A 15344-nucleotide genomic window follows, 5' to 3' on the forward strand; every position below is an offset into this window, starting at 1 on the left:
TTATGTCAAAGCATGTATGACATGTAATACATCTGTGATAATTCTCCTGCCATTGATGATAGTTCAGAACTGAAACCACCAGCAAAATAAAACAACATTATTACAGACAGCACAGTGTTATGCATTTCGTACAATTTAGCTACACATTGTTTTCCAGCTCATCAGGGACTCAGAGACAATGAATGGATTCTGCAGTATGTTAGTAGATCACAATAACCCCTCACTCAGACCACCAACCAGACAAAGAGATTTATTCTATCTTTTGCTTCAAACTGACTGATCACATAACACAATGATTTGGAATGAAAAACAGTTTTGGTTGCAATTTATTCTTTTATAGACAACTCGTTTTGCCTTTGATAAGGAACTATTACTAACCTTAAAATTTTCCTTTTACAGCTTTTTAAAAACCACAAGACTGCTCAAATAACTTACGGGTTTGCTGCTGGGTGATGTCACCCGGCAGAAAACCTGTAAGTTATCTGAACATTCAATTCGCCAGGAAAAGTTACGGTCTCACACAAGACTGCTATTTGCAAGATTGAAGCATATGTCAAATCAGTTCAGTGCCAGGAGAATTTCGGGGTAAATTCTAGAGACCCTCGTATTTCCACCGTCTCCAACACGTGTTATTTTAGAGATGAGTGTGGTAAATTAGAACTGTGTCTACTGCACCACAATTATGTGTGTGCAGGACGGACGTGTATCAGACCGATGATCAGTGCGGGCAGGTAATCCCTGAGCCCGCCTAAGAAGTTACACGCCCAGCTCAAGGAATAAACACGCCGTACTCTGTGCGACATCAAACATTATTGTGTGAACATTTGAATGTTGTTGAAAGAAGAGAAGAGACAATTACTTGTTCATTCATTTTATTACCTTCATAAGGTCCAGACAATTGTCATGTTAAACCTTGAGATAATTTTGAAACAGTATTTATTGAAAAAGTAACTGATTGTTTCCAACATTAAGAAGACGTACAGGAACTTACTAAACATCAATATTCAGATGTCAAAGGATCGCGTGAATCTCAGTGTGTACAGTTGCTTTGTTCACCTGGAGTGTACAATAGCTGTTGCGTAATTGATCGATTAACTGCTTCAGTAAATCGTCAAGTCGAAACCGCCAGAACGTGGTGACCAAAGTGAGCTGGAGACGAAAAGGAGGAATTTTTTGAAGAAGACTGACATTAGAAAAATTTGAGAGTTGTCATAGCAACATATAATAACGAGACAAAAAACTAGTCTGCAAGATTCGATTAAGATGATTTGGTTGAGGGGAGGAAGCAATCCCCACACACACACACACACACACACACACACACACACAGTAACTAGTTGACGCTGATGCAGTAACCAGCCAACACCAATGCCGCGTTCAACATTTGATCCTGCCAGTGCCCGTGCAGTTCACTGGTGCCGTTTCTACACCTCACTGACACAGCCTAAAAACCTATGCCGGGTGAGCTCAAGATAATAACTATTTGAATGTAAATGGGGTGGTCATTATTCACAGAGGTGATTATTTTTTAATGTTCACAAGATCAAAGAAAATTGGGACTATGGAGAAGGAACAACACCCTACAGAAACTGTACAACCAGCCATGGCGATGACAGTGACTAAGGTGACACCAGACTGGACTGAAGTAACTAATTTAAGTAAGGGACTAAGTCTGAAGTTAGACTCAGTGAATACTCAGTTAAGTGAATAAGATCTTTCTTTAAGTAAAAAACCAGAAGCACAAAGTGAAGCATTAAATTCTAAATTTGAGGTGTTAAATGATAAAGTGGAAAATTTACAAGTAGATTTAAAGAATGAATTAAGTAATTCTTTAACTGTACAAATGAATCAAATGTTTATGGACTTTAACTAAAAGCAAGATGATCAATTTAACAAGTTGACCCAGAAATTAGAATTTGATATTGAGGACAAGGGTACCAATATAGTGTCTGAATTTAATGATAGGTTAGGGTCATTTCAAAGTGTGTGTAATGTTACATTCGACGCAGTGGAACAGAGATTTCATACCTTAAAAGATATCATTGAAAGAATACACAAACTGTTCCCTATTGTCCAATTGCAAATTGCAGGGGCCAACACTCGTGTAGATGAGGTAGAGAGAAATTTCAATGAAAAGCTAGCAACCTCAGACACCACAAATATAAGCGGTCTGGAGGAACAGCTAGAGGAATTAATTGACCTTAAAGTTGCCGAATCGGTAAACACGGACAACATTCCACCATGTTTAGTGTCTGAACCTGATGATACTAAAAAAGACATAGACGATTTGTGGAAGGAATTTAAACTTATCCAGAATAAGATAGAGAAGGGGGAAGCTTCACAGGATGTAGTGTTGACTTGTAAAGTGGTAATTGTTTTGTTGAAGGGATACTTTCACACAAAATGTAATGAGAAGTGCTGGTCTGCACTTGCTTGAGTGAGATTAAGAGCAGCTCTATGGGATCCACGGGGAGTCACATTATTCCCCCCAGGGATGTCAACGTTCTGTATTAACGGGCGGAGTGACAACCGTCAGATCCCAAGTTGGGTTTGATGTTACTTCCATATTCGTTTTACTTCAAGTATAATACTATCCTGTATTCTGTTTTCTTCCTCTTATACTGTCATATAGTTTAGTACTTGGGCACACTCATCTAGATGTCGCGGACAAGCAGGGTTGATATCAAGGTCATACTGCTTCGTGTGAAAATAGTAGTAAGTGATCTTGTCAATATACGCAGTCTTATTTAGTTTACAGGCACTGTGATTCCCCACTGTACATTCACCATGATATATTGATATGATTGTTATATCGAGTTAAGGCTGAAGCATTGGGTAATATGTCATAATATGTGAACTGAAAGCATGCTCCACTTCAGTCTTGATGTAAAGGTGAGTTGACAGCATGCTCCACTCTAGTGATCAAGAATCTTGAATCCAATCATAGTTAGGTTTTATTTTTGCCGAAAGTAGTCTTTGAATGTAATATCTTCACCAGTTTTCCATATGAACCTGTGTGCAGAGGTATTCCTAGATGGAAACGGAAAAAAAAATTACACCCGCTGGAATGTCCTCCTCAGTTATTCCAGGGGTGCCATTGCTGGTCTTCGTGAGTGGTCCTGGGGTCTCATTTGTAGTGTCGACAGCAGCCAATGCAATCTCCATGGATTGTTAGGTCATATTTTTGCCTAACCAGCCAGTCTCTCCCGCCATCCGCGTATAGTTAGGTTATATTTTTGCCTAGCCAACCACCATATAGTTAAGTCTTATTCGGTTCTAAGCTATTGGAGGATACCATATAATATGAATATTTCTATATTTGCAATGATATTGTACATAGTTTTTTTTACTTACTACTGAATATTTTATATCCTTTGTGAAAAATGATGTGAATGATACAATATGGGGTAAGAGGAATAATGAGATATTTGTGATGATATGATACACAGTTTCTGCTTCTGATGATAAGATACATAATTTCTACTTATTATGGAATAATTTACACCTTTTGTGAAATGGGATATGAATAGGGAGGTTTTATATAAATTTTGAAAGGGGTGGGTGGTGTATGTACAAACATGACTAACACTACACACATACCACACCTTTCAAACAACCTTCACAGACAAGTGTGACTGATTCTTCACCTCTGTCGTTCCATAGGAGTTGCTAAGGTCTTCCTTCGGGGTCTTCTAGGTTGAAGGTGAGAATGTACGTCCAGCAGGAGACTTTTAACATCATACCTCCTCTGGCTTCTCACTCAAGTACTGGTGAAGTGGGGATCCTGGAAAATGGGGGTGGGAAGGATTCCTGTCTTTGAGGTTATCTTCTTTCTCTCTTTCGATCTTAGCAACCATTTCTACTTTTTCCCCTCTTACTTCTCTTTTGAGTACCAGTCTATCTTACCCTCTGTCCATATGCACACATTTCTATTGCTGAAGTCCTTCCCAATTTTCGTGGTTTTCTATAACCTTCAACTTATTTCCCGTAAGCTGGCCAAAGAATCAGGCTACACGACTACCCATACGTATACACACAATGAAACACAAAGACACAAACTGGAAGAGTACAGTTTAAGATAATGTGGGAACCGTCACGTGTTGGAGGGAGAAAAGTGTGCACAGTGGTAGGTATGCGCACCTGGTTATGTGAGGTGACATAAAGGTATGTACAGGGATATATTTATATATGTAAGAGCTGAGAGTATTTATGGTTATGAGTTAGTATTACACTAGTGCGTGTACATGAGAGGAGGAGGAACATATTGTGGTTCGTTATGCTACATCGTATACTTAAGTAGAGAGAGAGTCGCCAAGCCCGCCTAAGAAGTTACACATCCAGCTCAAGGAATAAACATGCCATACTCTGTGCAAAATCAAACATTATTGGGTGAAGATTTGACATTTAAATGTTGTTGAAAGAAGAGAAGAGACAATTACTTGTTCATAGCGCTGGCAGGTCGATAGACACACAAACAAACACAAACATACACACAAAATTCTAGCTTTCGCAACCAATGGTTGCTTCTTCAGGAATGAGGGAAGGAGAGGGAAAGACGAAAGGATGTGGGTTTTAAGGGAGAGGGTAAGGAGTCATTCCAATCCTGGGAGCAGAAAGACTTTCCTTAGGGGGAAAAAAGGACAAGTATACACTCGCGCGGGCGCGGGCACGGGCGCGCACACGCACGCACACGCACACGCACACGCACACGCACACGCACGCACACACACACGCACGCACACACACGCACACGCACACACATACACACACACACACACGCACACGCACACACACGTATCCATCCGCACATACACAGACACAAGCAGACATTTGTGTATGTGCTGATATGTGTGTGGGTGTGTGTGTGTGTGTGTGTGTGTGTGTGTGTGTGTGTGTGTGTGTGTGTGTGTGTGTGTGTGTGTGTGTGTGTGTGCGCGCGCTCTAGCGAGTATACACCTGTCCTTTTTTTTTTCCTCCTAAGGTAAGTCTTTCCTCTCCCGGGATTGGAATGACTCCTTACCCTCTCCCTTAAAAGCCACATCCTTTCGTCTTTCCCTCTCCTTCCCTCTTTCCTTATGAAGCAACCGTTGGTTGTGTGTTTGTGTGTCTATCGATCTGCCAGCGATTTCGTTTGGTAAGTCACATCATCTTTGTTATGTAACTTACCAAACTAAAGTGATGGTATGTTGATGGACACACACACACACACCCATCCGCACATATACAGACACAAGCTTTCAGCAATTGTTCGTACACATAAGTAGATGTAGATAATCTGAAGGTGCCCTACACAGGCCAAACGTGTTGTTAATATAAGAATAACTTGCAACCAAAACTGTTTCTAATTCATATATTCCACATACGGTTGCTGTACCAGATGATTCTGGTCCATGTTACTCCAACTGCTGAAGTTCAAGGGCAATTTTCACAGCTGCTGTTTTGAAAGTTTTTAAGGTTCGCATACAGCAAAACAGCATTAGCTGATAACTCAAAAGAACAAGAACTATTGACTGGAGGCTTTGTTTAGGAGGATGGATCTGTGTGTACAAAGTGATGGTGAATATTTTGAGAATATAGGGGGTGAAACATGTCAAGCAATTGTTGAACCCAGAAAATGTTATTGTGTCCCTTGTACAAAGAGGGATATAAAAAGCACTGTAATAAAGATACTGGCATTAAGAACATATTACTTCACTGCTGATTTATTCTCGAACTAGCAGTCCATCAATACAAAACACACATTTTAATCTAATCTATTCTAAGGGAGCAACAATACTATAAAACAATTTAGATATTTTATTGTGTCTTGTACATGTAGAAATATATTTTATTTACACTGAAAACATCAAATAAAATATCTACATCGCCCAGTCATGACAACAGATGTATCAAGTTAAACATGTAAAAACAGTGACAGTATTCAAAAAGAGATAAACACAAATAACTCTTATGAATAATAAATTACATAACAGGAAGGGAATAAAAACTTTTAAGCGCTACTGGATGATTAGGAAAAGGAAGGCGAATGACAGCATATCATAGTTCATGTAAGGATCATTCGACATCAAAGTTCTGGTTCAATCATTGACCTATCACATCTACCATCCACTCCCTTAAAACAGAAATTCCCTCCTCTTCCTGTTCCTATTCCTAATCTTCAGACTATTTAAAGTTTTTATTTCTCATCAACAGCAACGCCATCAACATGTCTGTCTACAGAATTCTTTCAAACACCTACATTATAACTTAAAGTTAACATTATATTTGTTAATGTTTTGAATTGTAAAACTAGAACAATATCCACACAAAAGTCTTCCTTTACTTGGAGATCTGTAAGCAAAATTAAAACAAAGACAAATACAAGAATGTACTCTTCTGTGCAGTTTTTACAGAGATACACATATGTATGACTATAGGTAAATCAGCACACAAGAGACTTATGTTCACAGTCAGTTTTGTACATTAAATGACGATGGATACATTGGTTTGTTTATTTTTTGATTGGTGCCACTCTTTTCCAAAAGAGTGCTATAAAATGGAATATACCCACACACAATTTCAAACTATCCAGCATATGCACACAGTCAATAAACCTACACGCCAAAATCATTTTTATATTAAAATCATTTGGAACTATAAAACAAAGAGCTAAATTAAAACCTAAGAAGTCTTTGTGTGTTTAAGAGAGGGATAGAGGGACTGAACATAGTAAAGTACAATGTAAAACGGAAATCAAAATTACGAGAGAAAGAGCAAGATTGTACGCTTTTAAGGGTAAATCACATACGCAAGAGAAAAAACTATGACATAAGAAATCATGTGATGGGCAGCACAATGCCATTTTTCACTGAGAAAATGTACTGCAATTGTGTGTGAGGTGCAACTAGCATCAATGGAATCTCCAAGAAACCAACAATTACATTCAATGACAATGTTGTTTGTGTGTTGGCAAAGGATACTACAGACTTTTAAATGAAACTACAGTTTATTCAAAAGGTTCTTAAACAATAAACCCCTGCCTGCCTCTCCCTCCCCACATGCACACAAATAGTTTCTATGTATGTTCCAGAAATAAGTGAAACAAATGATTGATTAAAAGAAACTGCCAACATTTTACCACAATTTTTTTGAATGATTTGTTTTCCTAAAAGTCACATATGTTCCTCACTAATTTATCTGGTATAAATGAGTGCATTCTATGCAATAACATTCACTTCAATACATTCTCCACCTTCGAGTTCCAGACCCACAGCAGTATCACTTGAGTTCAAAAGTTCACCATCAAACATAAACTTCAGTCTTTCCTGAGACATTTCCAACATCTCAGCAACTTTTATCATAAGAACTTTCATTTTCTCATCTTTGTGAATTTTAACAGTTAATGGCTTCTTCCTATCTTTACATAAAATTTTTAGCTCTACATCTTCATCATTTAAGTCTTCTTCTTGGGTAACTGCAGTTGGTGCTGGAGCATTTAGAGTGGTTACACCTCCATCTGGAAGCAATCAGAACAGTTACTAACACTTCATACATTAAACAAATATTTAAACTAAAATTTTTTGTTAAAGAAATTTAATCATTTCCATTTGAAAACACATGCATGAAATTTTTGCCTCATTAAGACTGATGACTGGGATGCAGCTGAAATAAATGCTCCAAAGTGGCAATTTTTTACACAGAGTGAGGGGATGGGATGGGCTGGGGCGAAGGAGGGTGGAGGGAGAGGGAGGGAGGGAGGGAGGAGAGAGAGAGAGAGAGAGAGAGAGAGAGAGAGAGAGAGAGAGAGAGCTGTGAAAACAGAAAGAGTGCGCAAAGTTTAAGTTAACTCTGTAAACATTAAAACAATGACCAGCGAAGCAAATAGTGGAAGAAAAAATTTACCATACAACTGATCAATACAACACAAACTGTGGAGAACTGTGAAAAACACAGTATGGTAAGTTTAGAAGCGATCCACTGATATGTAGAAAAATTCCATGCAAGGCTGGGATCAATCAGCACTGTGAAACACTTATTTTGCAAGAACACAGATGAGAAAAAAAACTGTAACACCAAGAAGGAGTTGTGCAACATAAACAAAAGTTGGCTGGTGTGTTTCTACATATGAAAGCTGATGTCTATTCAAATTTGCACTACCCACTTGAGAGTGGCACTAGTAGTGTCATTACAAGTATAGAAATAAGGTTTGCTTTAAATACACACTGTAACAGTCAAGAGCATTAGTTACCTTTGAGACTGGATGTGGTGAGCTGATATTAGTCAAGAATGCCTGTCAGGTAACAAATATGTCAAACCACACCTCACTGAGTTAGAATGAGATCATGTAATAAGACTATGATAAGCTGTACATGACAGCTGGCAGCATTGGTCACTAGAAATTAGTATCGCAAGAAGACTGGACACCAGACAGCCATCTGTCACTACCGAGAGGGAAGACTATTGGGTTTGGAGTACAGCTCTTGCGCATCACAGTGCATCTGCAGCAGTAATTTGAGCAGCAGTTGGCACCACAGTCACACAAAAACTATTATAAATCAGTTATTTCAAGAACAGCTCCGAGCCAGAAGCCCTGTAGCATACATTTCACTGACCCCAAACCACTGGCATTTGCAACTCCAGTGGTGTCAAGTGAGAGCATATTGGAGATCAGGGTTGAGGTCCAGTGTGTTTTCTGATGAAAGCTGATTCTACCTCAGTGCCAGTGGTGAGCGTGTGTTGGTTCAGAGGAGGCTGTTTGAGAGCCTGCGAGTAATGTGTGTGTACTAGACACACTGGATCTACACCTGAAGTTATGGTCTGGGTGCAATTTCGTATGACAGCAGGACGATTCTCGTGGTTATCCCACGCACACCGACTTGCAAATTTGTACACCACCCCGGAAATTCGACCTGTTGTGCTGCCATTCACGAACAGCATTTCAGAGGATGTTGTTCAACACGATAACACTTGCCCACATACTGCTGTTGTAAACCCATATGTTCTACAAAATATCAACATGTTGCCTTGGCCTGCTCCATCACCAGATGTCTCCAATCCAGCACTTATGAGACATCATCGGATGACAATTCTGGTGTCATCTACACACAGCTTGAACTGTCCCTGTATTGACTGACCAAGTATAACAGACATGGAACTCCATCTCACATACTGACATCTGGCACCTGTACTACACAATGTGTGCATGTTTGCATTCAAAATTCTGGTGGTTACACTGGTACCAGCATTTAACATTTGCAACGGCTTATCTCGTGCTTGCATTAACATGTGATCCTGCAATGTTATCCACCTAAATGTGTTACCTAGACAAATGTTTTCCCGATATTTCATTACTCTTCATTAATTTTTGTGTTCTGAATTTTTCCCATCTGTGTATATTGTGGCTTGAACAATGAATTTTTATAGCTAAAAGTGACATCCTTTATTCAAACAAATAATGTTCTTGTGAATGAGTGTGATGCAAAGAGCAGAAATGGCATGCCTATTACAGATGTATGCCTTTGAAAAGCTTAGAAGACAGCATTTCCTGGGTCATTAATATTGTCCAATGTCACTTTACTCTTACAGCAAACTCCTTCACCAAATGTACAAATCTGCCATTGTACTAAGAAATACTGATGCCAACTTAGTTTATTTATTTCACTTTTATTACCCCTTTTACATCAATGTGGGTTGTCATCACAGTTTCACAAAAATTAAGAAAATCATCAATTTCACCTTCATTTAAATATTTTAACTCTATAAGCCACTATAATTAACCAAAATATCCATGTAGCCAAAACTATATCTGTACAAGTCTGAGCATTTAGTGACAGCCTGCATTAACATTAAACAAGTGTCACCTATCAGTGATGTAGCACTCTCTCTTTGTGTGGCTTGCTGTATAGCAGACATACTGTATGTACATTGCATGGAACATCGACACTATACCCGCCTGCTTGTGTCTGATAAATCTGCCATGAATAAGCACTGTAGGATGCCAAGATACACCATGAGCTACAAGAATATCCAGACTTTAACGTCTGTTTCATCTTATCTACCGATTCTTCTGTTCCTTCTAGGTACAGAATTCCATATTTAAGGTTGAATAACAAGATGTTCTGCCTTCAACGTGTTTCATCTTTCTTGGATTCAGTTTTCAGGGGAGCTACTGAAATATGGTTGATAAATTATTTAAAGAAGTGTGATGATGGTTTTTAATCTCAACAATATGTTGAATCCAACACGCAATTGTTAACTCTCACAAGGAAACATCAACCAACTTGATCTCTTATATTTAAGGAGAAAAAAAGCACACTTGTAAGATAAATGTCCCAGCAATCAATTCTGTGCAGAAGTTTGAGCCACAATTTGGCTAGTACATAGTTATGACTTTCTGAAAGTTCAGCTTTTAAACTTTTGCATGCACAGGATGTTTGTCACTGTTTCACACTCCTCAGCTGCTTAATGCCCAAGTGTGATGTATTGTAAAGTGGAGTGAATAAAAGATTGGTGAAATACTGCTTTGACTATGGTAACATGATTTGTACATTGCTTCAAAGTTTGCAGTTTCTAACCTCTAGATGTTGCCAGAGACCTCTCTACTTTGGACATTTTTATGTTGTGATTCACAAATGCAGTGTAAATGAATGAAACTAAGTAGTGTGTCAAAAATGAAGTAGCTTAGCATAATCTAGTTACTAACATAGCTGTTCTGTGTTATTTTCTTGGTATTTTAAAGCTGGCACTGTTACAGAAAAGGAAGTTTGCAGCATATGTACAATTCTTCAACATGATTGGCATGATTTAATAGCAATTTGAAAATAGTTAACTTCGTTCCATAACAATTTGTATTTCAAAATATAACAATATTGTTCAAACTGTATTTGTGCTTTGTTACACAGCCATTTTCCTCTGAAACTGTCCTCTAACATATTTCGGAGCATGATCTGCAAATTGCCTTGAACAAGTAGTCATTCAGTCACGTTGCTCAGGAATTGCACACCTGCATCAGTACCACCTGCAATTGTTTTCATTCACTGTTTTTCTTCCCTTCCCTCTATAGTATGCTAGAGTTTTTAAATGTTTACAGCAAGGGTGGACAGCAGAAGATAAGGCCCCTCTTAAGTGAACACAGCAGAGTTATAAACTTGATTCAGCTAGAATGGGTTTCGGAAGGCAGCCAGAACACCATTCACTTGCACCCTCAACCCCCGTGCAGCAGGGAGTATTCATGCTGTATTCACTTAAAGACACAGCATTCTGGAAAGAGCCCCTTTTGATTAGATAAAAAAATTCTACACAGGAGTTACTTCATATATGGTTCAAATGGCTCTGAGCACTATGCGATTTAACTTCTGAGGTCATCAGTCGCCTATAACTTAGAACTAATTAAACCTAAATAACAAAAGGACATCACACACATCCATGCCCGAGGCAGGATTCGAACCTGCGACCGTAGCGGTCACGCGGTTTCAGGCTGAAGCGCCTAGATCACTTCATATAGCCCAGCATGGAAGGCACCATGGCCCCACAGCCATGCCAGCTAATGGCTTGTTCAAAATTTTCAGAATAGAGAATTCCTATTGGGTTATCTGTGTCAGCATGCTTTTGACTTGGGGACTATGTGCCAAGTTGGTCATTTGTCAGTTTCAGAATCATGTTAGATTAGATTAGATTAGATTAATACTTGTTCCATAGATCATGAATACGACACTTCGTAATGATGTGGAACGTGTCAGGTTGATGAAAGATGTCTGTACAAGATATCACATTACCACAAAATATTGCATGACACTAATGCTTAAGTTAGTTTTTTCCCCTCCCTTAATTTATATCTAAAAATTCAGCCAATGAGTAGAAGGAGTTGTCATCTAGAAATTCTTTTAATTTATTTTTAAATGTTGGTTGACTATCTGTCAGGCTTTTGATGCTGTTTGGTAGGTGACCATGTTTGGTAGGTGACCAAAGACTTTTGTGGCAGCATAATTTACCTCCTTCTGTGCCAAAGTCAGATTTAACCCTGCATAGTGAAGATCATCCTTTCTCCTGGTGTTATAGCTATGCACACTGCTATTACTTTTGAACTGGGCTGGATTATTAACAACAAATTTCATAAGTGAATATATATACTGTGAGGATCCCTAGATCCTTAAATAGATGTCTGCAAGATGACCGTGGGTGGGCTCCAGCAATTATTCTGATTACACGTTTTTGAGCTATGAATACTTTTCTACTCAACGATGAATTACCCCAGAATATGATACCATATGAAAGCAGTGAATGAAAGTAGGCATAGTAAGCTAATTTACTGAGATTCTTATCATCAAAATTTGCAATAACCCTAATAGCATACGTAGCCGAACTCAGACGTTTCAGCAGACCATCAATGTGTTGCTTCCAGTTTAACCTCTCATCAATGGACACACCTAAAAATTTTGAAAATTCTACCTTAGCTACAGACTTCTGTTCAAAGTCTAAATTTATTACTGGAGTTGTGACATTTACTGTACGGAACTGTATATACAGTGTTTCATCAAAATTTAAAGATAGTCCGTTTGCTGAGAACCACTTAATAATTTTGTGAAAAACATCATTTACAATTACATCACTTAGTTCTTGGTTTTTGAACGTTATTACTATACTTGTATCATCAGCAAAAAGAACTAACTTTGTATCTTCATCAATATGGAATGGTAAGTCATTAATGTATATCAAGAACAGTAAAGGACCTAAGACTGAACCCTGTGGGACCCCGTGCTTGATAGCCCCCTAGTTTGAGGAATCAGCTGTTGTATTAACATTACATGAACCACTTATTTCAACTTTCTGGAATTATGGAGTGGGAGAAGTCTCCTGGCTCCATTTTCCTATCTCTGATCAACTGATTTAAGAATAATGACATAGAAAAGAGTAGGAGATTGTTTGATGCAGTTAAACATATTTCATTTGTCAGAAATCGCAATCTCTGTGCTCACTTGGTGGCAAGTTCCTGCTCTGGGGAAAACACAGCCAAGTTATGGAGCATTCACCAAGTCACTTTGCTTTACATTTTCAGGAGAGTAAATACTTCACATTACGACATGGAAGAGTACACTTCAATTTAGACTTTTGTAATGACTTTCTGTTTGGCTTTACCAGAATTTAGGACAGGGGAGAGATTTCTTAAGAGAGGGCTGATGAGATATTCCTAGCTGCTACTAGAAGGATGTCTGTACTTGGGCATTAAGAGCAAAAAAACGGCTAAAATCATATTCGATAGCCACTACTGCTGCTGCCTTCCTTAATTATGCTCTGTGTTTCATAAGATGTGACATCATTGCACCTGCCGATGCCTTTCAGACATCAAGTAAATTCACTCTCTTCACAAGCAAGTTCACAGTTTTAAAGTCACACATCCAGGCTCCTGCCCCTCCCTCAATGTGCATTTTGGCAACCCTATAATGTTTGCACCTACCTTTCCAGATACTTTCTACATATAATTAGCAACTTGTGCAGTCAATGGTCATGTCTACGAATTATTAACGTAACTGTCTTTCATCCTCTCAGCCCACTTGTCATAAGGTTACGCTTTAGCATTGTAATTTCTTGTCCGTTTGTCAACGCTTCTTTTTAATACATCAGTGGGTAACTTTCATGTTTAAAGACAATAAATCTAATTCTTATAGTGACCACTTGTTTCCATTCATAGTTAGAAGATCCTCCTCCCATTAATAAGTCTATGTCAATGGTGTGGCACTCATTTGTATCACACATAATTTGGCCAGTCTTATTAATATTCATTTAAATAAGACTTTTCCATTGTGTGGCAGTATCCTTGTTTTAAATTAATTTGTGTGATCTTTTGTGGTGGTTTCTCACTCTTCTCAGTTACCAAAGTTTGTTACTGTGCATCACAGGGGTGCATTCCAACTGTAACCGACACCCCGCAGCATGGTGGTGACGTATTACATACTCGTAGCGCTTACTATTTTTTGCGTGGAATAACATGTTCTCGAACAAGATTTCAAAACATGTTGGGTGAATGTGACCACTTCCACCCTCTTCTTCTCTCGCCTTCTACATTTTGCATATAAAAGTGCTCTGGCTGTCATTCCACCAAACAGTGCTTCACACTAGGGCATTAGGTGGCTGCAGCGGAGCAGAGCAAGTACCAAAAAACTGGTGTGAGCTGAAGTTTACAAGCTGTAATGAATGCTATCAGAATTATGGCCCAAATTTTCACATGGGATTGAATGCAGGGATTGATAATTTACAAGTATGCTTTTTTTCTCCTTAAAAGATGAGGTCAAGTTAGTGACGATTCTCTGTCAGGCACAACAACCTGTCCCCCTGTTGACCAGAATTTAGGAAACAACCTCCTTCACAGAGGGATCATGGTAGCATATATCTCTGCAACCAAGTGATATTATTCAACTGTAATTTGCTATGTACTCATATACACTTGGCTCGCCCTACTGGTGTATAGGGTGGGCAGAAGAGAGTAATTTATCATCAGTCTTTCTGGCTCATTATGAAGATGGCTGAATGGTTTACAGTTGACAGTTGGTTAATGTCGAATTCCCACAATTTTATAGATCAAATGTGCTATGCTTCCAAGATTTCACTCACCCAAATTTCCGCCTTTTGTTCCTTCAGCATCCATTCAAAGGAGAAAAGACACAGTTTAATAAATACTTCCTGCTCAAACTGATGGAATTCCTGGACTTTGATACCTCATGATTCATATACATCAAGTTAGTGCAAAAAAACTAAGGAAATTTCAATATTTTCAACTCACATTTCACTCTTGTTTTTTCTTTCATTTTACCCTCTTTCACAAATCACGATTTTACTACTACTATTTAGCCCTTTTCTTAGGCTCTTTACAGATTTTTTTGTAAGTATGCTTGATGTATCAATAGAAGACAAGGAACTACCGATTTTGTTATTACATCTCCCAATGGCAGCAATGCTATAGCATGTAAAGCACAGCGTCTCTAGTGGACTGAAAGCTAACTGAATTGTTTGAGACTTAGCAGCATCAAGCTCGGTGTCAGCTTCTATCAGTCATCCAGTGCTGTGTTCTGATCTTAATTGACACTTTCATGGATGACAACACTATATTTATAGAATCTGTCACAGAATGAAACAGACTGCTGTCACTGCTATGTGTGAGATTACTGGAGTAATGTTACACTTTGCAGCTATGGCTTATTCCATCAAGTGAACAGACTAACTACTGTGGTGCTTTCCACCACCACCTATCCATACCCACACATCCGTGTTACTAACTGACAACTAACAAGAATTCAGTTTAACCTTTGCGCACATCAAATTATTTATACAAATTCTTTTAATTTTCTCCTCTGGCTCAAGACAATTATTTT

The 15344-nt window shown here is 38.5% G+C and overlaps 1 protein-coding gene across 6 annotated transcripts in view; it reads right to left on the reverse strand.

Moving 5' to 3' along the window:
• Positions 1 to 5684: 5684 nt before the first annotated feature.
• LOC126284188 (uncharacterized protein CG4449) overlaps positions 5685 to 15344 on the reverse strand; it is a 131784-nt gene continuing 122124 nt past the window's right edge. For all 6 annotated transcript variants that reach the window (XM_049982940.1, XM_049982938.1, XM_049982935.1 and 3 more), the window contains exon 7: positions 5685 to 7495. In XM_049982940.1, the coding sequence (XP_049838897.1) occupies positions 7197 to 7495 (299 nt within the window). In that variant the 3' untranslated portion in view covers positions 5685 to 7196. The remainder of the gene's footprint in view (positions 7496 to 15344) is intronic.

Source organism: Schistocerca gregaria, chromosome 8, assembly GCF_023897955.1.
Source record: "Schistocerca gregaria isolate iqSchGreg1 chromosome 8, iqSchGreg1.2, whole genome shotgun sequence".
NCBI lineage: Eukaryota > Metazoa > Arthropoda > Insecta > Orthoptera > Acrididae > Schistocerca > Schistocerca gregaria.